Source organism: Aethalodelphis obliquidens, unplaced genomic scaffold (genome assembly GCF_003676395.1).
Source record: "Aethalodelphis obliquidens isolate GAN/ISIS:26980383/991018 unplaced genomic scaffold, ASM367639v1 scaffold7, whole genome shotgun sequence".
In the NCBI taxonomy this organism is placed as follows: Eukaryota; Metazoa; Chordata; class Mammalia; order Artiodactyla; family Delphinidae; genus Aethalodelphis; species Aethalodelphis obliquidens.
In genome coordinates this window covers 1,256,035-1,283,322 of record NW_020837951.1, presented here as the reverse complement: position 1 = coordinate 1,283,322, position 27,288 = coordinate 1,256,035, and the positions used below count along the sequence as shown (strand labels likewise).

The window sequence follows — 27,288 nt, the reverse complement described above, 5'->3', positions numbered from 1 at the left end:
CTAGCCCCCTAGGGGAGCCGTGTTCTGGGGGATCCTGCCCCGGACTGGAGGGTCTTGGGGGGAAGTCCTGGTACAGGAGTGGCAGGAGCTGCGGCTCTGCGCACCCAGCAGGCAGAGGGCCGGTGCCGGGCCCTCCGTGACCCAGTGTTTCCTGTTTCATGACATGAGACTAAGGAAGGAGTCTTCCTCATGGTGTGTTTATGAATTAAATAATAACAACGCTACGTTCTCTGACCACGTCAGAATCAAACTAGAAATCGGTAACAGGAGGACATCGGGAAAATCACTAAGTGTCTGGGAATTAAATAACCATCATCTTAAATAACCCACAGCCCAGAGGAGATCACAAGGAAACCTGGAACTGGTGAGCCCAGTACCAGAGGCACAAAGTGAAACACACACACCCACGTGGCGAGTCAGCCTGTGGCTGTGTGACGTGACGTGGGGTGTCTGGGTGCGGGCAAAGGGGAGACAGGTGACCCCAAGTGATTGCTGTCTGGGGGGGCAGGACACACGCTGGGCACACTTGTCCCATTTCTCTGTGTTGGAAAATTTCCCTAATAAGGTGAAAGCAAAGGGGAGCAGCGTGCAGGAACAAAGCTCCAGGAAAGCCAGTGTCTCGGAGGTGTAACCGAACCCCCACACCCGCGCTTCTTTAGGCCGGAGGGACAGAGAGGCCGCGGGGGTTCGGCCTCCTGCCAAAGAAACGCCTGCACAGAATCAAAAGGGCACTGGCCCGGGGCTGCCGTGGGGGCTGTGGGTACTCAGGCTGCCGCTAGTTCTGGGGACCCGCCTGGGTCGGCCTGTGTGGTCTGGATGGCAGAAGTGGGCCCGCCCCATGCCTGCGGCGGCACCCGGGTGGGCGCTGGGCTGCCCTTCCGCTTGGAGCAGCCCCCAGCCTGAAGGCCAGAGCCACAAGTGTTTCTCGTGAGATGGGTAACGCTCTGTTTCTCCCCCTCCACAGGCCCCTAGAGGCCAAGCGTGCAGGGGCTCCGTGGACCCCAGAGCCCAGCTGGCGCACTCCCCACACTTCCAGGGGTGGCCCAGTCCCTCTGCACACCGCCCAGTACCTCAGGACGAGACCACCAAAAGCACGTGGCTTGCTTTTAATTAAAAAACAGGACATTTCTTCATTCCTCCCGATATCATGGTTTGCACTCGGGGACCAGCCGAGCCCATCACGACGCGGCCGCTGTTGGCAGAGCCCTTCTGCCGCGGGCTGGGTGCCGGCCTCCCGGGGTGGGCAGGCTCGCTGGGTCCAGCACGAGCCCCACCTCCTGTCGGCAGCAGCAGTGGCTGTCCGGCCCTGGGAAGTCCTGGAACACAAGATCACCCCGATGGCAGGGGGCCCTGACCCCAGCCGGACCCCGCGGATGGGAACGCAGAGGGACAGCACTCTGCCTCGTGGGGCAGGGCGGGCTGGAGTGAGGCCTGGCTGCCCCGCTGCGGTCCGCGGAGCGGGCCGTGCGGAGGACTGGCCCTGGAGCCTGAGTGGGCTCTAAGCAGGCCCACCCCAGGCATCCCCTCTGCGGTCCCCCACCCACCCAGAACTCCTGCTCCGGCTCTAGCCATCTAGCCCAGGACCCAGAACCTCCCACAGCGCAGCCCGCGCTGTGCTGAAGGACCCAGCTCCTGCCTCTGCGACAACCCCCCGACCCGGGTCTCGGCGTGTGAAAACCGACCATGCTGGGCCTATCTGGTGCCTGCTGTCTGGGCACTGGGGACCCCATGCTTGCCCTACGGGCTCACGTTCAGGGGAGACAACAGACAGATACATGGATGGACCACGTCAGGCGTCAGGGACGGGCAAGCGCCACAAGGACAGACGGGCACTGGGACAGCGATGCCACCTTAGGACGGTTGGGGAGGGCGTCTCTGAGGAGCTGACCACCGAGCAGAGACCCGGATAGAGAGGTGACAGCCTTGCAGACAGACGGGGAGAAGAGTCCCAAGCAGAGAGGACAGAAGTGCCAAGGCCCCAAGGCACACGTGGGCCGGCAGGAGGGAAGCAGCAGAGGCTGGGGTGCGGAACCCAGTGGCAGAGGGAAGAGTGAGGGAGGGGAGGGTCTCCGAGACCCGGCCCGCAGTGGCCTGGTTATACCACACCCCACCCCGCGTGACAACAAGAAGCTGAGATGAGCTCCTGAGGCCCCGTGTGCCCGGCGCAAAGCTGAGGGAGGACCCGGGTCCCTCACCCTGCCGCTCACTCCAGCCTCCTCCGCTTCCGGGCATGCCGGGCGTGCCGTGTCTGGAGCACGTCAAGCTCATCGGGACTGTCCGGGCAGGAGGGGGCAGAGGCCTGTCCGGGGTGTGGCGATCCCTGAAACTAAGTCCAGGCAGAGAAAAAGTGACTCTCCAGCCAGGATGGGCAGGGGAGGGGGTGGCGGCAAGGGACAGGTAGCTCCTTGGACTTGTCCCCGCCGAGATGGGACAGGAGGTGCTGCCTTCCTGGGGTCACATGCGGGCTCTGGCTTTCCGCTGACCCCTCTCTCACTCGGGGGCTCCAATCCCCTCTGAGCAGCCCCCCTAGAGCCAGCCATCTATGCCACGGTTCCCCCAAACTGGGCTGGCCGGGCAGGGATGGAGGACCACGGAAGGCTGCACACACTGTGGGGGACAGCGAGCCTTTTGCCCTCAACACCTATTTAGGGCCCAGCAGTGTTTTGCCTTTGCTTCAGTCCAGAAGCCCCCCCGGACTCCTAAGGCCGTGCTCCTGGGAAGGAGGGGGGCCGGGCCGGGCCGCGGGCAGGTGGGACTGGCACAGCTCAGCGACAACCCCACCTCCCCGGCCCCGGCAACACATAAGGGCGGCCCCAGGATCGACCAGGCCAGCAGCGAGGCCACCCTGCGAGAAGGCGAGGGACTGCTTCTGGGGATGCTCTGGGGGGTCACCACCTGCTCGCCGGACACCACCTGCCAGGGACCTCAGGGCCCTCCCTGTCCTGAGGCGACCCGGCTCTCCTGCTCAGCCCAGGCAACAGGGACTAGGGGCTCCCTGGGTGCACGGGTCAGGGGACACCTTCACACGTGTGTGCGGCGGGTTTCTTGTCAGGTAACAGTTACGGTGGTTTTGCTTCCACAGCTTAGAGAACTCTGCACGTGGACGTGCTGGAGTCGGCAACTGGACGGACCCCCACAAAGTGCAGGCGCACAGACAGCCCCCCAGGGGTGTGCGTGTGTGAGCGTGTGCACGCGTGGGGGGCATGGAGACTCCTGTGGACGAGGCCTGGGTGGCGGGACCCCCATGCCGGCAGTGAGGTTCCTGCCGCCGGAGTCCGCGTGTGTGGGGTGCACAGAGCGGCCTCTTCCTCTGCAGAAACCAGCCGCTGGCCCCCCTGCCGTGACCTCCCCCTGTTCCCACCCCCCCGTGCTCCGGGCGGGGGCCGACACCCAGAGGGGGTGAGGCGCCCCGGGGGATGTGGACGGGCGTGGGGAAGGGGGCGAGGGCTCCACACCTGCAACCACCTACCTGAGCAGGCATGGCGGCCGCCTGCGCACCGCTGGCTGGGTCCCCCGGCTGCCCGGCCACAAGCTCTGGCTGACCCGGGCTGCTGTCATCACTGTCGCTCTCGGGGCTGGACCTCATGGCTACTGACAGGGTGGTGGGCACGCCGCGGGGGGACAGGGTGGCCAGGAGCGCGGGGAGGGCGAAGGCCGCCAGGAAGCGCACCCGCAGCAGCAGGTAGGCCGGGCTGTCCCGGAGCTGCTCGCGCACGCGCCCCAGCGAGGCCTGCAGGGCTCCGGCTGCCCCGCTGGGCACCAGGGAGGCGGCTCTGTGCTCCAAGGCCTTCTTGCGGAGCAGGAGGCCAGACAGTGTCCGCAGGCTGCACAGCGTGGGAGGCTGGTAGGACAGCCTGCTGCCCAGGGGGGGCACACGTACCCCCCGCTGCCCCCTCAGCCACTCCCGCACAGCTGCCTCGCCCTCCTGGGAGAGGAGGCGCAAGTCCAGGGCCCTCTTCTCAGGCCTGCGCCGGGGCGGGGGTGGCCCCTCCAGGCCCGAAGGCCTCCTGGGCTCCCCTGGCCCTGAGGTGGTCCCGGGGGGCTCCGCTTCAGAGCCGTCAGCCAGGGGCGTAGCCTGGGAGGACGTCCTGGGTACAGACGTCTCTCCAGGGGAGCGTCCCCCAGGGCCATGGGCCATGTCCACCTCCGCAGGGCTCTGGGACGTGGGGTGCGCCGGAAGGGTCGAGTGCTCTGTCCCGGAGGCAGGGTCTGATTCTGTGTCCGTGTTGGTTGGGGGCTGCCAAGGGCGGCCCTGCCCAGGGAGGCTGGGGCCCTGGCCTGCCTGAGTCGCAGCTGGGAAGGGCAGCAGAGTCACCGATAGCCCTGGAGGCTCAGGAGTCCCTGCTGGCCTCGGAAGGCCCGCCATCGCCTGCACAGGCACAGAGAACAGCCCCTGGGCTGTGAGCACCCAGGTGGCAGGCAGAGGGGTGCTGGCCGCCGTGTGCATGCCCAAAGCTGGCGCCAGGCTGAGGGGCTGGACAGGCAGCCGAGCCGGGCTGGGCGCTGCAGTGAGCAAGGGTGGCGCCTCGGGCACGCCCGGCTTCTGGGACGTGGCCGGGGCCTGAGACTGCCCGAGACTGCTTGGCCGGCAGCTCACAGGGACCTGGCCGGGGCCCAGACCTGGGACCCTGGAGGCAGCAGGGGCAGCCGGGGCCTTCGAGGCTCCTGTGGAGGCCGGAGCGAGGGCCAGGGCTTGCAGTGTCAGGGGTCTCTCCTCCGCGGCGGAGCCCCAACAGCCTAACGCACTCGAAGCGGCCGCCACGGGGCCCCCAGGTCCAGATAGCACGGCACCGGAGACTGGGGGGCCTTGGGGGGCCAGTGGCTGGAAGACCACAGGAGAGGAGACCAGCAGCTGGGGCAGGAGGACTGCGCGGCCCTGGGCAGCCTTCCTGGCTCGGGCCTCCCGCAGCCGCTTCTCCCGAAGCAGCTCAGACACAGTTTTGGGCTTGGGCCGGGGTCCGGACGGAGCCGGCGGGGGTGCCTGCGGCGTGGACTCCACGTGGCAGGCCTGCGGCCCTCCGCTCCCCGTGGGGCAGGTGCTCTTCTTTGCAGCTCCTCGGGCCGGCACACTCTGGAGGAGGCAGCCTGCAGGGAGGACAGGACACTGACTGATGAGCTCCCGAGATAGGACACGTCCCAGGGGAAGGGCTCTCACAGTGGGCAGCTGCTGGGCCTGGCATCTGGGCCGAGAGGGGCACGTCAGCCTGGCCGCTCGTCCCCAGACCTCCCCTCCCACGGCACCCCGAGCCCCCATGCTCCTGCCCCAACCAGGGCGGGCCCGGGAAGAAGGCCAGCCCACGACGGCCCTGCGCATCAGCCCTACATCTCAAACACCTTCCAAACAAGGACTACTGGCTACACTGCCCTCCTCCCTGCACGTCACCTCTCAGGACCCCAGACCCTCGCCCGATTCTGCTGGTGTGGGCAGACTGATGGCCACAAGCAGGAGAGGCCCGTACCAGATGCTGCCCCACCAGCCAGGCCTCCTCCCTGAGGTGGCATTCAAACGGACCCACCACAGGACGTCCCTGGTGGCGCAGAGGTTAAGAATCCGCCTGCCAATGCAGGGGACACGGGTTCGAGCCCTGGTCCGGGAAGATCCCACGTGCCGCGGAGCAGCTAAGCCCATGCGCCACAACTACTGAGCCTGCGCTCTAGAGCCCATGAGCCACAACTACTGAGCCCACGTGCCACAACTCCTGAAGCCCACGCGCCTAGAGCCCATGCTCCGCAACAAGAGAAGCCACCGCGATGAGAAGCCCGTGCACCGCAAGGAAGAGCAGCCCCCGCTCACTGCAAGTAGAGAAAGCCCACGCACAGCAACCGAGACCCAACACAGCCAAAAATAAATAATAAATTAATTGGAAAAAAAAAAAAAAACAACAAAGAAACAAAAACGGACCCACCACGAGGCACTGAAATCCAAAACCTGTAACAGGTCTGGCCCTTTCCCCACTAAACACAAACCACCCAGATAAAGGGAGAGGCAGATGGGCAGTACCTGGGGTGTTCTGGGCACTCGAGGGTACCTGGAGAAGAAACCAGAGTCAGCGCTTCAGGAAAGTTCCCAAGGGCCCAGACCCACTTCTCCACCCCCACCAAGACCACCATTAGCCTGTCGCCCCGCGCCCAACGTGACTGCACCCAAAGGCACCCTTGGGAGAGCTCATCTCGGCGGGGTCAGGGCTGTGTGGGCTTTGCAGGGAGAGGCAGGGGACCTGGCTGTCTAGGCAGGAGGGCACGGGGCTCCGTGGCCTGGATGGGCCACCACAGGACTGTATCTGGTCCTCCGACCAGCAGCATTATTTTGTCACTTCCTCCCGAGGTGGCCGGGCTCAGGGACACAGCCCCCAGCTGCAAGACTCAAGGATTTGGCCACCGGCAGCAGGCTGCCACCCCAGCGGGGCCAGTGCCCAGGGCAGCGGGCGCCCAGTGGCCCTCACGCTCCACCCAGGGGAGGTACAGCCAAGCGGGAGGAGCACACGCTGTGCAACCAGGCGGGCCTGAGTGCCAGCGCAGACCCTGCAGCCCCTGAAGTCGCCTCAAAGCCCCTCCGGGCCCCAGACACCCCCGGGAGACGGGCAGACGCCTCCCAGGAGCGTCTCGGGCTGTCCCCGGCCTGTGGGGACCCGGAAATGCCTCTCTCCCCAGCTGGACAGGCGCCAGCTGTGCCGCTGGGATGGGAGGGATGGGTGGCGGGAACCAGGGAAGCCCATGCCTGGCCCTCACCCTCACTCCTTACCTGCAGGAGTGGCGAGTCCCGGGCACCAGCCCGGAGCAGGGCGGGCGGCCGGGCCTTCCTCTCCCGAACGACCTCCATGCAGCCAGCTGTGTCGATCTGGAACAACTGAGGGACGTGGACACACACCACCACGTGACAGGAGGCCTTCCTGCCCATCCTGAGGCCCCCCGCCCCCCTGCAGGGCCAAGGCCATGAGGGTGTCCGTGGAGGGACTCAGGCCAGCGCTGGCCGCAGCTGCTCTCGTGGAGCAGACCCAACGCCCCAGAGGCCTGGGCTGGGCCCGCACAGCCCCTTGAGGCTGTGGCCACGTGGCTCAGGCCCTAGCCAGGACTCGGGTTCTCCAGGCCGCCTCAGTGCCGCCACCTTCCTGCCCTGACCCAGCCCCTCGGGACGGCCAGGCCCCTCTTCCCCTCAGCGCCCAGCCCCTCCCACACAGGGTTTAGCTGGCGCGGCAGGGCCGCCGCCCCGTGGTGCCCTTGCCACGCTGAGTTGCGCGCTGAGAAGTGTGGGCCACGGAGGAGCCATTTTGAAGGATCCACCACTTTAAAAGCTGGACTTTAAGTGAATCCACCACAAACTTCAAAACTCCGCCAAAAACGCAACGCACAGGAGAAAAGAAGGTGTGCGTCGGTGGCTTCTTACCTGAATGAAGAGGGTGAACACCGGGGTGCTGGCCAGGTGGGCGCCCTGCAGCTGCCTCCTGATGCCGTCAGCTGAACGGGACAAGGGCACGTGTGCACAGGGGCCCAGAGAACCCACACCCCGCTGCCGCCGCGTCCAGCCAGGAAGAAGGGCGAGGACCTGCTGGCGGGCTGGCACGCACTCCTGAGCCCCGAGCGTCCCGCCCCCCAGACAACGTGACCCACACGCGGGCACCGACGCACTCAGAACCCCGGGAAGATGCGCCCGCTTAGGCCTGAGTGTCTGCTCACTTCCTGAACTGGCCACCAGGTGCTAAGCAGAACGGAAGAGGCAAAACCAAACACCCCCCCAGGTCGACACCGGGCGGACGGTACCCTCCCCCGACCCCCCTCCCCGGCAGGGCAGCTGTGACCTCCATGTGCCTGCAGGTCCCCTCCAGCCCCCCTCCCCGACCGACTCTACCCCTGGGCCCCACGGGAGGCTCCCAAAGGGAAGGGGCCCCCGGGCAGTACCTCGACTGTGCGCCACGGCGGGCCTCCGGGGACTGCGTGGCAGGATGACCTTGCCCACCCACGGGCTCACGGCCGTCAGAAGCTGGTGCTCAAGGAGCCTCCTCTGCAGGGCGTGTCCCTGGCGCCGCTGCCCGGTCCTGTGCCACAGCGGCCGCACGCAGGGCCTGGCCATGCCACTGCCACCACCGCCACCAGGGGTGGGCCCCGGGGCGGCGCTGCGCAGGTGCGGCTGCCTCAGCTCCTTCTGTGGGGAGAGAAAGGCCCCTGGGGCTCCTGGCCAGGCTCCGCTGCAGGGCGGCCACGCGCCTACCCTCACCGTCCTCCACTGCTGCTGGGTGCCGGAGCAGGGTGCGGGTGGGAGACGAGACGGGTGGTGGGCACCAGGGTGGTCTTGGCGGCCTGGGGCGCCGCACCTGGCACCAAGTGGCCACGTCGGGCTGAGCGCCTGCAGCGCCATCTCCAGGGGCCCCGAGTGGACGTCCCCACCCTGACACGCACGGCTCCCTGCCCAGACCCCAAAGCGTCCCGCACCCGCGCCCTGGGCCGCTGGGAAACACTCTTTGGAGTGTGGTGACCTCAGAGGAGGGCAGGGGGGTCCCTAAGGCCTGGCTCCAAGAAGCTGCCCAGCTCGGCCACACCCAGGACTAAGAGAGTCCCCGTTCCTCCGGGCAGCTCCCTGAGCTGATGACACGACGTGCCTGAGACAAACCCCGGGGCTTAAGGCCCTGCAGTCACAGACTCAAGGAGAGACGATCCCACGTGGCACGGGGGCCGTGGCGTCCACTGTCCCTGGTGTCAGAGAGTGGGCTTCCAACCGCGCCCAGCACAAAACAGCCGCCCCAACGTGGACACCACCCAAATGTGGCCAGAGCTGTGTCTGGGCCCAGGACCTCAACACATCCACGGACACGCCCACGTGTGACCGGCTGAGTCAGACCGGAGCAGGCGGACAGTGGGACCCTCCACAGGGGCCTCCTTGGAAGCAGGGCGACCGAAGGAACAGCTCCTCCTCGCTGAGCCCACCTCCCGCCCCACAGCTCGGGGCAGCACCCACCCTGTCCCTGCAGCTCTCCCACGGAGCTTGGAAAGCAAGCAAGCTGGGGGATTTCCGGGCGGTCCAGTGGTTAGGACTCAGCGCTTTCACTGCCGGGGCCCGGGTTCAATCCTTGGTTGGGGAACTAAGATCCCACAGCTGTGCGGTGTGGCCAAAAAAAAAAAAAAAAAAAGCAAGCAACAAGGTGGGGAGTGGAGGGCCGGCCCCAGGAGCAAGCTTCTGCCTGGGCAGCTCTCCGGAACGAGCGCCCGGGTCAGGAGTGCACACCGCAACGTGCAGGGAGGAGGCGTCTGCTCCTACACCCAGGGCACAGCTGCGCGAGCCCAGGCCAGCCCCATCCCTGAGCGCAGCCCCGCTGACCCCAAGCAGGAGAGCTCCCACCCGCCCATGGCCTACCTGGCGCGCAGGTCCCGTGGAGCTCAAGGGGCAAGCGTCCGTCGAGCACGGGCATCGGATGCCCCTCAGGCTGGTGCTCTGGGTCCCGGAGGCGGCCCGCGCCTGGCCTGCCGGCTCTGCTGGGGCTGAGGCCGTGGTGCAAGCTTCCCAGCGGCCACCCTGGGCCGGGTCGGAGCCCTCAGGAGGGCGGGGGCAAGCACCACAGGGTCCTGGCCAGCTCCCGGGCCCCCCTCCCCAGAGCTCCCTGGCGCTCTGCCGGGCAGGAACCCACAGGTCCACATCAGGCACCACATGCTGTGTTGGCAGCAGCGCCTGGCCACCCGTCAGGGCCCCCAGCGCTGCCTCTGGCTCTGAGTCCCCGCTGTCCCCACTGCTGGCGGTGCTGCTGTCCCCGCTGCTGGAGCTCCACCGCGCCTTGCGAGGGGGCCGCCGCCCCCGCCTGCGCCGCTGCTGCTTCTGTAGGGGGAGGGCTACTTAGAGGTCCCAGCCCCCCGGGGCTCAGCGACGGGGGACAGTGGGCAGGTGGGCCAGGCCTCTGGGGAGAGGCCTCGAGTAGGTGCGCCTCCAGGGGGCCAAGGGGGCTGGGCGTGCTGGGTGGAAGCGCCCTCCCGCTGCTCTGAGGACGGAGGCCGAGCTCCCTCTGCCCTCGGCCGCCTGGAAGGAGAGACGCCACGGCCGGAAACCAGAGGCCCCCATCCTCGCCCGCCAGCCGCCCTCCCCTCATCCTGCCTGCGGTGGCGCTAGCCCCCGGGGGCCGGGGCCTCACCCTGACCAGCATTTTCCACTTGCTCAGGCACTGGGAGCCCGTCCGATGGGGTAGCTCAGAGGCTATTCTTGCCCAGTGACCTACAAGAGCAGAAACAACACAGAAGTTACTTCTTACGAACAGGTTTGGACAACACAAGCTTAGCAGCTTGGAGAAGAGGGCTCCTCTCCGCCGCGCGCTGGCGGCCCCTCTAGCGGACTCACACCGTGTGCCGTCAGAACCCTCGTGCTGCTCCCACACCCGAGCAGCTCCGTGAGAAGATGGGTGTCTGACTCTCAACGGATAGCCAGCCCGAGGGGAGTTCTAGCAAACGCACAACCATGAGAAAAAAGTCACCCATGTTTACGTGAAACGGCCCTTGAATATCTGCTATTCCAGGCTTCTAAACCAGACGTTTCCAATTGTTTGGTGTTTTCTGCCAGACAGTGCTGGTGGGGCATTGCTTCTACGGGACAGTCGTACTGCGTGGGACAGAACCCTCCAACCTGGCAATGCTACATCTAAGGATTTCCTCTAAGGAAATATTAACAAATATAAGCAAAGATTGAGCCACTGAACCCTCAGCTCGTTCCACCCCCGTAACAAAAAATGAGAAGCAATTTAAACGTCCATTAACAGAAAGTTGATAGAATAACCTGTGTAGTATTATCCAAGGAAATATGTCGCGATTACTGAAAATAACACTAGGACGCAGAACGTGTACAGACGTAGAGAAATATTAATAACACATAACATAACGACACATCATAAAGCAAAAAATAGCTGCTCAATTAAAAGTGGAATGACTCAACTGAAATAAGCTGGCTCTTCCTAGGAAAGCCACCTGCACAGGGAAGTACCGGGCAAGTGCACGCCAGCAGACGGCGGCCACCTCTGGAGACAGGAAATGAGTTACGTTCTTTTCCTTCTTTTCATACACCTCTGCTTCTAAATTTCCTATAACGAACGTGAATTAGTTTGTAAAATGAAAAAACCACCACCACCTGCTGAGATGATGAAAAATGGGGCAGAACGGGAATTCCCTGCTGGTCCAGTGGTTAGGACTCTGCACTCTCACAGCGAGGTGCGGTCTTTGGTCGGGAAACTAATATCCCACAAGCTGCATGGCGTGGCCAAAATATTAAAAAAAACGGGGCAGAAGAGCTGATGACCAGGGATGAGAGCAAACCACAGGCCTCCAGTGGTATCTGCAAAACTCCACCATGAACTCAAAGCTGTGAGAAGCCCTCGGACAGCAAACGCATCAAGAACTCACCAGAGATGCCAAGACCACGGAGTAGGGAGACCCTGAGCTGACCTCCCGGGGACACACCAGAAGTACAACTACTCACAGAGTTAGCGCACGTGAGAATGGCCTGAAGGCTAACGAGATATTTTCCACAATCGAAGGCACAAAGAAGAAACCAAAACGAGACGGGGAGGAGGGGTAGAGACGCAGGGCAGTCAGGATGCACACCTCCGGGGCAGCAGCCCACAAACGGGAGGAACATCACCATCACAGAAGTCTTTCTCCAGGAGCGTAGGGTCTGAGCCCCACACTGGGCTCCCAATCCTGGGGGGTCCTGCACCAGGAAGACGAGCCCCTAGAATATTTGGGTTTGAAAGCCAGCAGGGTATACACTCGGGAGAGCCAGAGGGCTATGGGACACAGAGACTCAGCTCTTTTTTTTTTTTTTTTTTTGCAGTACATGGGCCTCTCACTGTTGTGGCCTCTCCCATTGCGGAGCACAGGCTCTGGACACGCAGGCTCAGTGGCCATGGCTCACGGGCCCAGCCGCTCTGCGATACGTGGGATCTTCCCGGACCGGGGCACGAACCCGTGTCCCCTGCGTCGGCAGGCGGACTCTCAACCACTGCGCCACCAGGGAAGCCCAAGAGACTCCGTTCTTAAAGGGTGCACTCAGAATCTTACGTGAGACAGCGGTTTGCAAGGAGCCTGGGTCAGACACGCTTGCCGATGGTGGAGAGCCTCCCAGAGAGGCAGGAGGTAAATGGAGCTCCCCCTGGGGATGGAGACGCTGGTGGCAGCCATTTTGGGGAGCCAGGTCCACTGCAGTAACACCAGTGCTGGTGGGTGCCATTCTGGAATCCTCCCTCTAGCCTATTAGCTCTGGGGACATGGCCCCACCCACCAGAAGCCCTGCTCCAAGCACCGCTCCCCCATCCTGGACGTGCAGCCAACCACGCAGGAAGCCTACCCTGCCCTGCAGCAGGCCCACAGCCGTTGCACCAGGGCCGGCCCCGCTGACCAGCACCACAGTAGTTGACCCTGACACAACAGAAGGGCCCACAAAGCCCATGTAGGGGCACCCCTAGAACACAGAGCTCTGGTGACCAGAGAAGACTGCACTGCTGGGCCCACAGAATGTCTCCTACACACGGCCACTTCTCCAAGATCGGGAAACCTAACTGACCTAAACACAGAAACAGACAGAGAGAATTAAGCAAAATGAAATTGACAGTAACCTAATAGTAGTAGGGGACTTTTAACATCCCACTCACATCAATGGACAGAAAAAAAAATCAGTAAGGAAGCACTGGCCTTAAATGACACGTGAGACCAGATGGAATTAATAGATATATACAGAACATGTCACCTCCAAACAGGATACACATTCTTTTCAAGTGCACATGGAACATTCTCCAGCATAGACCACATACTAGGCCACAAACAAGTCTCAATAAATTTACGAGTAAAATCATATCGAGCGTCTTTGCTGACCACAATAGTATGAGACTAGAAATCAACTACAAGAGGGACTTCCCTGGTGGTCCAGTGGCTAAGACTCCATGCTCCCAATGCAGGGGGCTGGGGTTCCATCCCTGGGCAGGGAACTAGATCCCACATACACGTCGCGACTTAGAGCTCGCGTGCTGCAACTAAAGATTCCGCGTGCCGCGACTAAAAAGATCCTGCGCGCCGCGACTAAGGCCCGGCACAGCCAAAGTAAATAAACAAATACTACAAAAAAAAAAGAAAGAAAGAAATCAACCACAAGAAAAAAACTTCAAAAACACAAACATGTGGAAGCGAAACGATCTGCCACTAAACAACCAATGGGTCACTGAAGAAATCAAAGAGGAAATAAATACCTGGAGACAAATGAAGATAGAAACACAAAGACCCATAACCTATGGGATGCAGCAAAAGCAGCCCTACGAGGGAAGTTTATACCAATACAAGCCTATGTCAGGAAAGAAGAAAAACCTCACGTACAAAATCTAACTTTACACCTAGAGGAACCAGAAAATGAAGAACAAAGCTCAAAGTTAGTAGAAGGGAGAAAATAATAAAGATTAGAGTGGAAATAAATGAAACAGAAATTAAAAAAATAACAGAAAACAGTCAATGAAAGTTAAGTGCGGGTTCTTTGAGAAGATAAACAAAATTGAGAAACCTTTAGCCAGACTCATCAAGAAAAAGAGGGGGCCCAAATCCATAAAGTCAGAAATGGAAAGGAGAAGTTACAACCGACACCACAGAAATATAAAGGATCATGTAAGATTATTACAAAAAATTATACACCAAAGAACTAGACAATCTAGAAGAAATGGATAAACGCCTAGAAAAACACACTCACCTAAGAATGAGTCAGGAAAAAACAGACAGTACGAACAGACTGATTACCAGTAATAAAAGTGAATCAGTAAAAAAACAAAAAATAAAACAAAACTCTCAACAAACAAAAGTCCAGGACCAGATGGCTCCACAGGTGAATTCTCCAAAACATTTAAAGAGGAGCTAACACCCACATGTTCACAGCAGCACTATTTACAACAGCCAATACACGGAAGCAACCTAAGTGTCTATCGACAGATGGATGGACAGACAACAATAATGAAAATGTAGCGTCTATACATACAATGGAACACTGCGCGGCCATGAAAGGAAAAAACAGAAATCTTGCTATTGGCAACAACACGGGTGGACCTAGAGGGTGTCAGGTCAAGTGGAATGAGTCAGAGGAAGTGTGACTGTACTTGCGCACGGGGTCTAACACACAGAACAGACAGACGCCAGGCCCGCAGATGCAGAGAACAAATGGGTGGTTGCCAGAGGGGAGGGGTGAGGGGTGAGGCCAAGCAGGTGAAGGGGATTAGGAAGTAGAAATCTCCAGGTACCAAATAAATAAGCCAGGGGGCGCTCTACACGGGAGAAGAAACATCGTCAATAACGTTATAATACCTTTGTACGGGGACAGATGATCACTAGACTTACTGTCATCACTCCCTGACTCACGCAAATGTTAAAATCACTACGTAGTGTGTGTGAAACTAAAAAACCAAAACAAAAAATGAGAACTTACCGACACCATATTTTTCTATTAATTCAATTAACTTTTCCTCTTCTTTGGAATTCCATCGTCCCTTTTTCAAGCCAAAATGTAACCTTCTGAGATACCTGAAATAAACATAAAAACAAAGGGACGTTTTAGAAGCCAAGATGGCCTCCTGCTGCCGCCCTGCCATCTGCAGTGGTTTCTAAGCTATGACACCCAGGGCACAGGCAACAGAAGAAAAATACAGGCAAACTGGACTTCAGCAAGATAAGAAACTTGTGTGCTTCAAAGGTCACCATCAAGGAAGCGAAAAGACAACCCACAGACTGGGACAGGGAGGGTATTTGCAAATCACGGATCTGCTAAGAGACTTGTATCTGGAATACATAAAGAACCCTTATAACTCCATTTTTAACATGGGCAAAGGACAGAAATAGCTGTTTCTTCAGAGAAGACACACAAATGGCCAAACACAGGAGAGCCGCTCAACACCATCAGTCTTCAGGAAACGCAAACCAAAATCACAGGGAGATGCCGCTTCACTCCCACCAGGATGGCTCGAACCACAGGCAGTAAGTGTTAGTGAGGATGTAGAAGCCTGGGAGCCTCCTACACTGCCGGTGGGAATGGAAAAGGGCACAGCCACTTTGGAGAACAGTCACTCCTCGAAAGTTAAGCAGAATCACCATGTGACCTAACAATTCCACTCGTAGGTGTAGCTGAGAGAAACGAGTACGTATGTCCACACAAACACTTGTACGCAAACGTTCATGTTTCCACGGTTCACCCATGCTGTAACACCTGTCAGAATACCCCTCATTTCTAAGGCTGAATAGCATTCTAGTGTCCATACATTAGAAGCGCATTTCGTTTATCCGCTCATCTGCTGACGGACACTTGGGTTGTTTCCACCTTTTGGTTGCTGTGAAGAGTGCTGCCACGAACACGGGCGTACAAATTTCTGTTTGAGCCCCTGATTTCAATTCTTTTGGGTACTGGGTGGAATTGCTAGATAATGTGGTACTTCTCGGTCTATCTTTCTGAGGAATCTCCATACTGTTTTCCCAAGTGGCTGCACCATTTTATACGTTTTATGATCCCACCACCAGTGCACAAGCGTTCTAACTTTTCCACATTCTCTCCAACACTTGTTATTTCCTATTATCTATAAACATTAGCCGTCCTTAGGTGTGTGAGGTGGTATCCTGCTGTGGTTTTGGCTTGTATTTCTATAATGACTAACCGTGTTGGCATTTTTTCATGTGCTTAATGGCCATTTGCAAGTCTTCCTTCGAGAAACGTCTATTCAAGTCCTTTGCCCACTTTTTTTTTTTTCTTGCGGTACGCGGGCCTCTCACTGCTGTGGCCTCTCCCGTTGCGGAGCAACAGGCTCCGGACGCGCAGGCTCAGCGGCCATGGCTCACGGGCCCAGCCGCTCCGCGGCACGTGGGATCTTCCCGGACCGGGGCTCGAACCCGTGTCCCCTGCATCGACAGGCGGACTCTCAACCGCTGCGCCCCCAGGGAAGCCCCCTTTGCCCACTCTTGCACTGCTGTATTTTGGCAGGGAACGGCGTTTCTTTGTGGGGTGATCGAAACGTTCTAGAATTGACTGCGACGATGGCTGCCCAGCTCAATGAACCCCCAGAACCCCCAGAACCCCCACTTTAAATGGGCGGATTACACGCGGGTTACCGAAGAAAGCGGAAAAAGCGAGCCGAGAAAAGGACGAAGCTGCAGCTGCCTGCCAGGAGCCTGCCACCAGAGAGCTGGGAGAGGCATTCAGACCACGGGGCTCAGGGAACCTGCCAACCAGGGGGTCTCAAAGCATGTCCCGCTGAGCCTGCACACAAGCCTGGTCTCAAAAAGAAGCCGCCCTGCTTCCTGAGCAGGTGAGCCCTGGTACGCCTAGGCCCCAAGGCCACGGCCTCCCCCTCCGCCAGCAGATGACCCCGGGCCAGTCTCCCAGCCCGGCCCGCGGCCCACACAGAAGCAACCCAGCAAGGCCTTCCCTTGCCCAGCGCTGTCCGACTCACCGATCTCGGCACTGGGCATCGCTCCTACCTGGCACCTCTTCCCGGATTTTAAACCAACCCTGCTCCCCGTACTTGGCAACTGCCCGAAGCAGCTTCTGCAGAGAGAGGAGCGCACAAACAGTCCCTCTGCTGCCACAGTCACGACCTCCCCAGGCCCAGTTCAGTTTTAAACTCCAGGCTCCAGCTCCCCTGGGTCCTGCCAGCGTACCGCGTCTTCCTCTGGGGCCCAGAGACCCTTCTTCAGGCTGGGGTCCAGGCTCTTCGTCCAGCGGTAGATGAGCTGCATGGAGTCCCTCCCCTCCATGTAGTAGACGACTGGGGACAGAGGGGCTCTGTGGGTGCCACGCTTCCCGGCCGCCCGGGACGACATGACCCCCACTCCGCCCCGCCAGCTCGCGCAGCTGTGACTAGGGCACGGCCGGGGGCTCCGCCCTCCCGGGCGCGGGACTCACTCCTCCGGTAGGGGATGTGGCTGCCGACGCGCATCTCCTGCACAAGCTGGGTGAGCACGCGGTCCTCCTCCTCCGTCCACTCCCTGCGCTTCAGGGCCGGGCTGTGCTGCTGGTACTTCTGCAGGCACTGGAAGGCACTGCGGCAGGTCTGCCAGGGCCAAAGCACAGAGCAGGGCGGGGTGGGGGGGGGTTACTGGCACTCGCCACGCACGGGGGATGCCCAACTGCGAGCCAGGCCCCTGGAGGACAGTGGAGAGTGCCCCCGACAGAAGGCTCGGGCCCACTAAAGAGGGTCCCCAACACTGGCGTATGAAAGCAAGTACGTCCACAAGCTGTCAGAGCTCCCCATTTATGTGACACCAAAACCATACTGTGAACTCAAATTCCCAACAGAGGCCTCAGGTCAGCCAAGTCTACGTGTGAAGGTATCCTGCAAGGCATGTGCCGGCACCGTGGCGCGGACCCTGGAGCCCGGAGGCGGTCTCTGCGACGCCTCCATCGGGGTGGCCGAGCGTCGCCCGTGCAGGGGGCTGGGGGTTGGGGTTCTGGACAGTCCCTGGTGTGGCATCTGCGTCCGGGACACCCTCGCAAGGAGAGCGCCAAGGCGACGGGCCCCGGCTTCCACCAGAGTTCCAGCTGAGCACACAGCCCCCAGTCCCCGCCGCGAACACTTTTGCCCAAATCTGCCCCCTCACTCGTCTCCTACGGGGAAGGGGTTTTCCAAGAGCCAATGAAGGCGGTGTGAACTGTCTTCTTTCCCAGAGCAAGCTCTCTGGTTACAGAGCACAGGGTGGGCAGCCTCCTGCAGTCTGTTTAGTTGAGGTGTGCAGGTGGTGAGGCCTTTGGAGGCGCGACACGAAAGGCACGACCCACTGAAGAAAGAACTCGTGAGCCGGACGTCATTAAAGTTGTAAACTTCTGCTCGACGAAAGACGACGTCGAGAGAATTAGAAGACAAGCCACAGACTGGGAGAAAATGTTTGCAAAAGACACAGCTGACAAGGACTGATACCCAAAACACACAAGGCACTCTTAAAACTCAACAAGCAGAAAATGAACTACCTGAATGATAAATGGACCGACAGACATGTCACCAAAGACGATACACGGATGGCGAGCACCATGTCGTAAGTCACCAGGGAAATGAAAATTAAGGTGAGGCCCCACTGCGTCCCTATCAGAATGGGCAAGATGTGGACCCGACAACACTAGATGCTGGTGGGGGCGTGGAGCTGCAGGAACCCCTGTCCGTGGCTGGTGGGGACGCAGGTGGTGCAGCCACGTTGGAAGACAGCATGGCGGCTGCTTACAAGCTAAACGTGATGATCCAGCAGTCGTGCTCCTTGGTATTTACCCAAAGGAGGTGAAAACCTCTGTCCACCCAGAAACCTGCACGTGGGTGTCTACAGCAGTTGTATTCATAACTGACAAGGCCTGGAAGCACCCAAGATGCCCTTCAGCAGGCGAATGAAAAATAAACTCCGGTCCATCCAGACAATGGGATATTATTCAGCGTGAACAAGAAATGCGCCACCGAGCCATGAAGAGACACAGAGGAATCTTAAATGCACGTCCATGAGTAAGAGGAGCCAATCTGAAAAGGCCACGTGCTGCATGATTACAAACACATGACATTCTGGAAAAGGCAAAACTACTGAAACGGTAAACTGAACGGTGGTTGCCGGGGGGTGGGGGAGGAAGGGTGCATAGGTGGAGCACGGAGGACTCGTAGGGCAGTGAAACCCTCCTGTACTAGACGATAATGGTGGGTACGTGTCATTGTACTTCCGTTGAAACCCACAGAATGTGCAAACCCCAACGTAAACCATGGGGGATCACGACACGTCAACGTAGATCTGTCCTTGGTAAAAAAACGTGCCACCTGGTGAGTGACGTTCCTGACAGGGGAGGCTGTGCACATGCGGAGGCAAAGTGCACGGCAGACCTCTGTACCGTCCTCCCCATTTTGCTGTGAACCTTAAGCAGCTCTAAAAAACGGTCTGGGGATTCCCTGGCGGTCCAGCAGTTAGGGCTCCACGCTTTCACTGCAGGGGGCACGGGTTCAATCCCTGGTCGGGGAACTAAGATCCCGCAAGCCGCACGGTGCGGCCAAGATACACAAAAAAAGTCTTAAAAAAGAAAAACACTAAGGAACTAAAGACATCAAGGGAATCCTCTGGCAGTCCAGTGGTTAGGACTCAGCACGTAGAATGATTCTTCTAAAGCCTGACTTACCAAGCAAATAAAAGCTAGTGTACCAAGTCGCACAGCAGCTAAACACATACAGCAAAGCTGTGAGCAACACGAGGACAAATCGACTTTTTAACAGTTATGTCAGGCTTCATCCGAGTTCCGTCAATACAATTCTTCCAGAGAGCAAAATTCAATAATATAATAAGCTCCATTTAATAGGCTTATACGGGAACCCAGACTCTCAGGGCAGAGGGCACGCTTTTGTTTCTGAGTGGCTTTGGTCTGCTGCAACCACGTGCTTGGCCACAAAAGTGAGAAATTTAAAAAACGGAGATGTTTACCGACTGCATTCTCAGGTCATAAAATTCAAACTAAAGAATAACAAATGGGATTCCAACACACCTCAGTATTTAAAAATGAAAAAACACATTCCTACGTAAGCTAAGATCCAGAGAGGGCATGAAAACTGAAATCACAGCCACTCCAAATCCGATACAAGGAGACACTCCACACCAAGCTGTTCTCAGAAAAGCAGGCCTGAAATGCCTCCATCGCTAAAGACAGAGGGGAGAGAGCTCGGTTCTCGCCTTAGGAGAGGAGAAAGATAACAGAACCCACAAGAAACCAGGAAAAGGTTCTTCTCAAACACCAAAACAACTAGAGAGAGACAGGCGGGAACTCGGGGAGGGAAAGCATTTGGACGGAGCTCAAAGGCTGGTCTGGGATGTGGGTGGAAGGCACGTGAGCTCTCAGAGAAGCAGCGGGGTCTGAGGAGCCTCCGAACTCCGCCTGGGGACGCGTGGAGGGGGCACCCTCCCCCAGGGCCACACCCTCGAAAGCGTCAGGAGGGAAACCTCCGACAGCTCCAGGGGACGTGCAGCCCGAGGAGCCCCGCCCCCGCCCGGGCCCTCCAGCCCTCACCCCCAGCTCGTCGGCGATCTTCTGCCAGTGCAGGTGGCCGTGCGCGGCCGCGATGGCCTGCAGCTGGCCCAGCTCGCGCGCGCTCCACTCCTGCTTGTTGATGGCCGGGTGCTCGAGGTTCTGCCAGAAGCTGCGAATCTCCTGTGCGCTGCGGCTGCCCTCGAACTGTAGACGGAGGGGCCTGTGTGCAGGGCTCGGGGGGCTGAGACGCGCCAGCAGGGAGAGCCCCGGAAACCACCCCACGCTGTGGACGCGCACCTGACCGGAGAGGGTCACGGCAGGTCTGGTGGCCACGCGGGTCTCGGCCTCGCTGCCTGGTGCCGACCCCCACCCCAGCTCCCGGGACGGAGCCGCCCCAACTCACGTTGACGTTGGAGATCTTCTCCCAGTCGTGGTCGTCCAGCCTGTTCCCCAGCAGGGACTCCTCGGGCAGCTGACTGGAGGAAGGGGCCAGGGCACGGGGTCATGTCGGGCTGCCCTCGGCTCGCCCCGCATGACACCCTCCCCGGCAGGACCCCACTCACTTGATGTCCCGCACCTCCTTCTCAGCCTCCCTGGCCTGCTTCTCCAGGATCTGCCTCTCCGCCTCGCTCGTGCTGCTGCTCTGTTTCTGCTGCAAATACTCGAGCCTGAGGAGCAGGAAGAGGCAACAAGGTTACCGACGGTGCTGCTGTGCCCCGCGGGGGCACGTGGGGGTCTCTGGGGCTAGCTCGGCCTTTCCACACATCCGGGACACACCCCGAAGAGCTGGTCACCCCATACCACACCACGCGGCACGGCGACGGGCAGCACAGACTCGGCGCGGGGTCCAAAGGCGAACCCCGCTGAAGCAGGTGAGCCGTGCACTCTGTAAGCTGCCCTGGGCCTCGCGCCCGCAAAGGAAGCAGCGGCCCTCCCTCTGGGTGTCACGACGGTCACGCTGGCGGCCAATGTGGCGATGCTGATGTGGGTGACACAACACTACCGGCGCCCCACGTCCCAGAGCTTGTGTCCTAGCTCCCAGCCCTGCGCCCCGCACACAGCGAGGCCCTCCAGACATCCTGACCCTCACGCCCAGCACCGAGGCCGGAGCTGCAGTTACCACTACAGGAAATAACCGTTTCCAGAACAGGCCGAGCAGAAAACCCAGCTCTACTACAGCCCGAGGAGCGACCCAACTGTCACCACAACCGAGCCTGACCCACGCGTCAAGCCGCGAGGCGGCGGGCAGCCCCCGGGACCCCTGGCCCGACCCTAGGTGCTGTGACGTGGCCACGAGACACCACGCTAGCAGCACACGTGGATGCATGTCTTGCAAATGGTCCTCACTTCCAGGGATGGAAACTGAGGCCCAGGCCAGAGAGAGCACCCAGGTCACATGACTTACACGGCCACCAGGCCTGCCCCACCCTCACGTGCCACCCTAGACGTCCGGCTGCCCTACATGGGAGAAAGTTCAGGAGCAGTGCCACTCCCGCTGCAGCGGAGCGACCCCAGCAGAGCAAGGGGCACGGCTAACGGGGCCTCTGGCCATCGTGAGCCGCCAGCCTGGACCGGCCCCGCCCGGGGGCAGGCGGCTTCCCGTCCCCCGCGTTCAGACTTACTTGAGTAACTTGGGCTGGAGCAGACGCTGCAGGCGGTCGCTCACCACCGACTTTCTGAGCAGGGCCTTTTCCCAGGTCTTCCCTGAGAAAAAAGGAGAAGGATGTGGTTGTGCCGTCCCCAGGACGCGTGTGCCTCGGTCAGACCCCCTCAGCGACCCTTGTGCCCCGTGCAGGCCCGCGGAGAGTAAGCGAAGGTGCTGGCGGGCGCCCCGGGACTCTCCCCAGCGTGCACCCCCCCAACCCCACTCCCGGGCAGGGCCCCCCGGGGCTGTGAGCTCAGGAACGTGGCGGGAGTGACCAGAGACCGAGCCCAGGGTGGGGGGCTGGGCCTGCCCCTCACGACAGTGTCACCGCAAGGACCCCACCCGGCACGGGAAGAGCAGGGCTTCGAGTGACCAGGCCCAGGGGTCAAGGCCCCGAGGAGCCTGGCGGCCCACGCCTGTGTGGAGGCCTGGGAACAGGCAGGGCGGGGTGAAGGCCCCTCGAGCCCAAGCCGGGCAGGTGCTGAGGTTTGGGCCTGGGCTCTCACACTTGGTCACCAGGAGCTCCTCGAAAGCCTTGATGCCCTGGGCGGCCCTCTCCCGCGTGTCTTCGTTGGCAGGAGGCCCCTGTCGGAGAGTGTCCTGTTATGATGTGGATGGAATTCGGGACTCGGGACCCCGTCCCCCAGCTTCTCGAGCAGCCCGGCCGCGTGTGAGGCCAGGCCCCGGACGCCTGGCCCTAGAGCGCTGCCTTAGAACGGCTGTGGACGCCACCTGGCGGCACACGGCGAGCTCAGTGACTCCACGAGTGCTGAGGAGGGGGGCGGGACTGCCATCAACCACGGGGACACCTCTGCTGCTAGGACTCCACACTCCTGCCCACGCGCCACATCTCCAGGAAACGCCCCAGGGGCTTCTCTGTGCAGCGAGGTCAGCTGCCACCTTCCAGGGGAGGAGACCTGGACCTTCACCCCTGAACCCGGCAGTTTTAATTTAGGGAGGCTGGGGAACACTCTCCCAAAGAATCCAGGGGAAGTCACGACGCCCACCGAGGCCGTGGGGACGAGAGCCCCTTCCCACAGAGCCTGCCCACCCTCCCTGACGAGGGCAGAGCCTGCACCACTCACCACTCCGGTGACCTTGTCCTTGAAGTAGGGCTTCATGAAGTGCCCCATATACAGACTCGAGGGCAGGGTCTTGCTGTCCTTCACCCTGGAGCCCTTGCACCCCACCAGTTCCCACATGACTTCCTCCTGTGGCAGACACAAGGGGCCACCTGTGGGCCAGGCAGCAGTGCCTCCCCTGGAGAGGAGGGGACCCAGAGCCCTGGTCCCGGGAGGCCCGGCTGCAGGGCTTCTTGGGGCCAGACCCCGTCCTACCTGCTGCTCCCGGTTCTGGGCCAGCAGCAGGCTGACCTCCGCCAGCTTCTCCCGGATGACCTCCTGGTAGACCATGTTCAGCTGCAGGCAGGTCTCTGGGTCTTCAGGGAGTGCCTTCTCCCTGGGGTCATCCTCATCATTGCTGGCCTCCCCCCACCTTTCTCCTTCCTGGCGACAAGCGGAAAACTGCAGGTAAGGGAACACTCCCGCACCCTCCGGGCCCCAGTGGAGCTACATTCTGGCCGCTGGGCTGGTGTGAGACCACCCTGACAGAGGACCACACAGCACACATACACGTTTCCTAGTTTTAAGACAGTTCAATTTATGTGTAATTTCTGGGCTTCCCTGGCAGCACAGTGGATAAGAACCTGCCAACTCAAGGGACGAGTGTTCGATCCCTGGTCCGGGAAGATCCCACATGCCACAGAGCAACGAAGCCCGTACGCCACAACTAGTGAGCCTGTGCTCTAGAGCGTGCAAGCCACAACTACTGAGCCTGTGTGCCACAACTACTGAAGCCCACACACCTAGAGCCTGTACTCTGCAACAAGAGCAGCCACCGCAACGAGAAGCCCGCACACCGCAACGAAGAGTAGCCCCCGCTCGCCACAACTAGAGAAAGCTCGTGCACGGCAACAAAGACCCAACGCAGCCAAAAATAAATTAAAAAAATTAAAATTAAAGAAAAAAAAAGTACTATCTAAGAATAAGTTTCAGGTGGCGAAGTGTAACGAAATAAGCAGTTTTCACTTCCTACAATAAAAACTCTGCAAAACTTGGACTTTGTAAGAGGCTCGCTGGCAGCCGCGGTGAGCAGGAACAGGGGCCGCTGCAGCGTTGTAAGACTAAAAACAGAGCCAGCCCCAATGTCTATCTCGAGGCGACGAGTCTCAAAAGCATGGAACTACCGTAAATCCACATCAGAAGGACCACCCAGCTACTAAAAACGGAAGCAATTCTGTTTCTATTGACTTGATGAAAATAACAAAAAACCAACTGTAAAAACTTTCCGAACTAAAATTACAACATAAGCAAAAGACAGTTAAAGACCGGCACCACCTTTGTGCTTTACTTGCCAGGCGCTGTTCTAGGCCTGGTACGTGTGCACTGACTGGTGCTGTGAGTGCCCCCATGGCACAGACTGGGAAATTGAGGCAGAGAGGTGAACACGGGGCAGGACCCAGGCAGCCCGCTCAGCCTCCCGCGTGTCCGGTCACATCCCCTGACGTCAGTGGAGCCGACAGGAGCTCAGAGGAAGCAAGAGGTGTGAACGCCCGGCTGTTAAGAGCGGTCTATCCAGGGGCAACCTTACTTCCGATGATACTTCGGGGTGTTTCCTCTTTACTAACAAACACGTGTTACCTTAAAGATGCAGAAAAACCAAGACGAGTTCAGGACACCCCCCTCCCCGGACCCCCTGGCAGGGTGGTGTGCCTGCCTCAGCGGCACAGTCACCTCAGGCCAGAAGTTACCAAGGGCAGTGGGCCAGCAGCATCCGAGTCCTCGTCGGGCAGCGAATCTGCAGGAGCGCAAGCACACGTGTCAGTTAACTACGTCGGAGACGGCGGCTGGTGATGGGACGCCACAGGCGCCGAGGAGACCGACGGCCAGCACAGCACGCGGCGCATCTCCCAGGCAGACAAGAGAGGAGCGGAGGCCGGGGAGGTCCGGAGGGTGCCCCTCCCCGCCCGTGCCCAGTGGCCGAGCACTGCCCATCGACTGTGTGAAGCGGGCACTAGGCCTAGGGCAGGGTCAGCCAGAGAGAGACGACGCCAGCCCAACGCGGAGCGCCGCCGGGCGCGCAGGGACCACGACGGCGGGGACAACCAGGGCAGGCTTCACAGGAGACAGCTCTGCCCTGGGGGAAGTGAAGCCACTCAGAGGAGGGGACAGGACAGGCACAGAGGCCCCGATGCCAAGTGAGGGAAGGCCCTGGTGTAGCTGGGAACCGTGAGAGGCTCGGTTTCAGAGCTGCAGCTGGGCCTGAGCGGGCTGAGCAGGCCGGGGCCCTGGACGGCTCAGCCACTGCAGGCAGGCCTCCAGCCAGAGCTGCGGGGAGGGACACTCAGGGCCCAGGAAAGCACGCGGAGTGGACAGAACAAGAGCCCTGGCAGCAGGGTCCTCGGACAGAGGGCAGCTGCCTGAGCCCAGGGAAGAGATCCATGGGGTCTCAGCGGTGGTGACTGTTCAAGCACGGGGGCGAGCTCAGCCCTGGAACCTTCCGACTGCTGAGGAGGGCAACACGGCCCCTCTTCCCAGGACAGCCGGCTGCACCACGGGGCAGGGTGCTCGCACACAGCCAGCGGGGCCAGGGGCTGACGAGGGAGGGGTGGTAACACACCGTCCAGCAGCACAGCACACTGCGGCCGACCGGAGCCCGAGGGCAGACACAGCCGCTCTGACCTAGGAGCGTAGACACTGACCTGCATCAGAATCCGAGTCGAGACTTGACTCTGAGATGTCCACGTTGATACTCGAGGAGCCGGGATCCAGAATCCTTTCCAACTCCCTGATCTCCTGCGATATTCTGACTCTTTCAGCATCTATATCCATGACGTCTGCCCGCCTGCAAAATACGCTATGTTATACACCAAGGGGGTGCAGAAATCCCACCGGCTCTCAGACGCACAGCCCTGCAGGGGATTGACCAAAGCAGGCACCGGGCGAGAGGCTGGGCCCGGGGAGCCCTGGGACCGACCTGACACCCACCTGTGCCCCGTGAACTCCCGCTTTTGCCCTGTCCGCCGCCCTGAGGCTGCGACCAGCACAGTGGGGGAGAGTGATGGACACCAAAACAGTCCAACTGCCACGAAGCCATGAGTGAGCTGGCCACCCAGTGCGTTAAAAGGAGGGCGTGGCGGCAAAGTCACTAGAGGACAAGAACGAGGCCCAGGGACCCTAGGGCAAGCGAGCACTGAAATACACGCTGACCAGGTGGCAGGGCTCAAAGCCCTGGGAGGAAGCCCCCTGGGCCTGCTGTAGCCCCAGCATCTAGCACAGCACCTGGCCTTCAGGGCTGTCTGACACTGAACAAACCCTTGCTAAGAAACAGGGACCTCTCTTCTTAGGAACAAGGATGTGGAAAGTCTAAAAAGGGGTCGAAGGTGGGAGAATAAGTGGCCGGCAGGGGAAACGCCAGGGGAACAGAAGCACAGACCCAGGAGCCCAAACCACTCAGAAGCAGCCTCCTCCCGCCCGTGCAAGCCCTCTCCCCGCTGCAGGCGACGGGAGCCTCCACTGCGACAAACAGGGCCGCCGCCAACCAGAGCGTCCCCAGCTCGCGCAGCAGCACAAAGCTGAAATGCAAAGTGTTTATAACCCAGATCGGCTTGAAGCCAGCCGGTCTGCAGAACCGACAGCAGCTCCGGGTGGGCGCGGGGCCACTACCTCCTCGGGCAGCGGGAAGGAGGCCTCCAGGACGGCGGCGCGGTCCCGGCCCAGGGGTCCCCGCGCGTCGGGGCGCCCCGCACGCTCTGACCCCGACGGCGCCCGCTGGGCCCCGGTGATGATAAGCCCCGCGGCGGACCCCGCCGCCTCCCGCCGCTCCTCACCAGCCACCCCCCGGCCCTCGCCCCCCGGCCCTCCCCCGTCGCTCCTCACCTGATCGCAAAGCTGGCGCCCAGCCTCCGCAAACCTCGCTTCTAGCAGCAGCGCTTAGACTGAGCCGCACACCGGAAGTCCCGCCTCCAAGGCCTTGGCGGAGGCGCGGGGCACGCCGGGACGGGGCTCTCGGGCGGGCCAGTGCTGCCTCCGTGCGGCCGCCCGCGGGACTACCCGCGCCCGCCGGCGCCTCGCTGCGGCCCCAAGGGGCCCGGTCACCGGGTCCGGAGTCTTCTCCCTCGCTGTGGGACCTCCCGCAGCCACCGAGCCTGTCTGTGCTGTTTCTCCGTTAGCTGTGTCCAGGGTTTTGGTTGAGGAACCGAGGAGAAAACCCGCCGAGCGCTCGCGACTGTCGCGGCCGGGCCGTGCGGGGCCGGTGCGCCGAGCCCGTCGGAGACGACCGGCCTCACCCCGGCGACGCGCCCCCGCGGGGAGGGCCCCTGACCTCCAGAGTGAGTGCGTCTTCCCGGGGGCGGTGGCCGAGTCCTGGAAGGCGAGTGAGGATGCCGGGAGAGGTAGGAGCAGGCGCCCCTCCCGTGAGCCAGGTGGGGTGGCGGCGGTGGGGAGGGGGGCGCGGGTTGGTGCTCAAAGCGGGACCTGCAGCGAGGGGCCCACAGAGCTGCCGGTCCTTCCCGTGCTCACTCAGCGCCCCCGTAATAGTCCGGGACCTGAGCCCACGGGGTCCAGATGCACAGGCAGAGATGCATGTTCAACGAAGTCATCGTGAATTGTTCTCTGAAGTTTTTTTTTTT

At 60.7% G+C, this 27,288-nt stretch overlaps 1 protein-coding gene across 4 annotated transcripts; it reads right to left on the bottom strand.

The window, feature by feature from the left end:
• Positions 1–1,092: 1,092 nt before the first annotated feature.
• SNAPC4 (small nuclear RNA activating complex polypeptide 4) lies at positions 1,093–26,637 on the bottom strand. Of its 4 annotated transcripts, none has more exons than XM_027104276.1 (23): positions 26,537–26,637; positions 25,360–25,502; positions 24,409–24,455; positions 22,937–23,104; positions 22,685–22,810; positions 22,106–22,184; positions 21,577–21,658; positions 20,518–20,622; positions 20,358–20,430; positions 19,994–20,251; positions 16,880–17,027; positions 16,636–16,742; positions 16,428–16,522; positions 14,420–14,514; positions 10,113–10,192; positions 9,347–9,802; positions 7,897–8,140; positions 7,385–7,455; positions 6,743–6,847; positions 6,002–6,029; positions 3,470–5,085; positions 2,196–2,326; positions 1,093–1,316 (listed from the first exon to the last, which is right to left on the bottom strand). In XM_027104276.1, exons 2-22 carry the CDS (start codon positions 25,487–25,489, stop codon positions 2,204–2,206), a joined length of 4,236 nt encoding a protein of 1,411 aa, XP_026960077.1. In that variant the 5' UTR covers positions 25,490–25,502; positions 26,537–26,637; the 3' UTR covers positions 1,093–1,316; positions 2,196–2,203. The 4 variants fall into 4 exon arrangements, with proteins under 4 accessions (XP_026960077.1, XP_026960078.1, XP_026960080.1 ...); XM_027104277.1 differs by having other exon boundaries at positions 19,994–20,158; XM_027104279.1 differs by lacking the exon at positions 26,537–26,637 and having other exon boundaries at positions 24,392–24,455; positions 25,360–25,413.
• Positions 26,638–27,288: the final 651 nt, after the last annotated feature.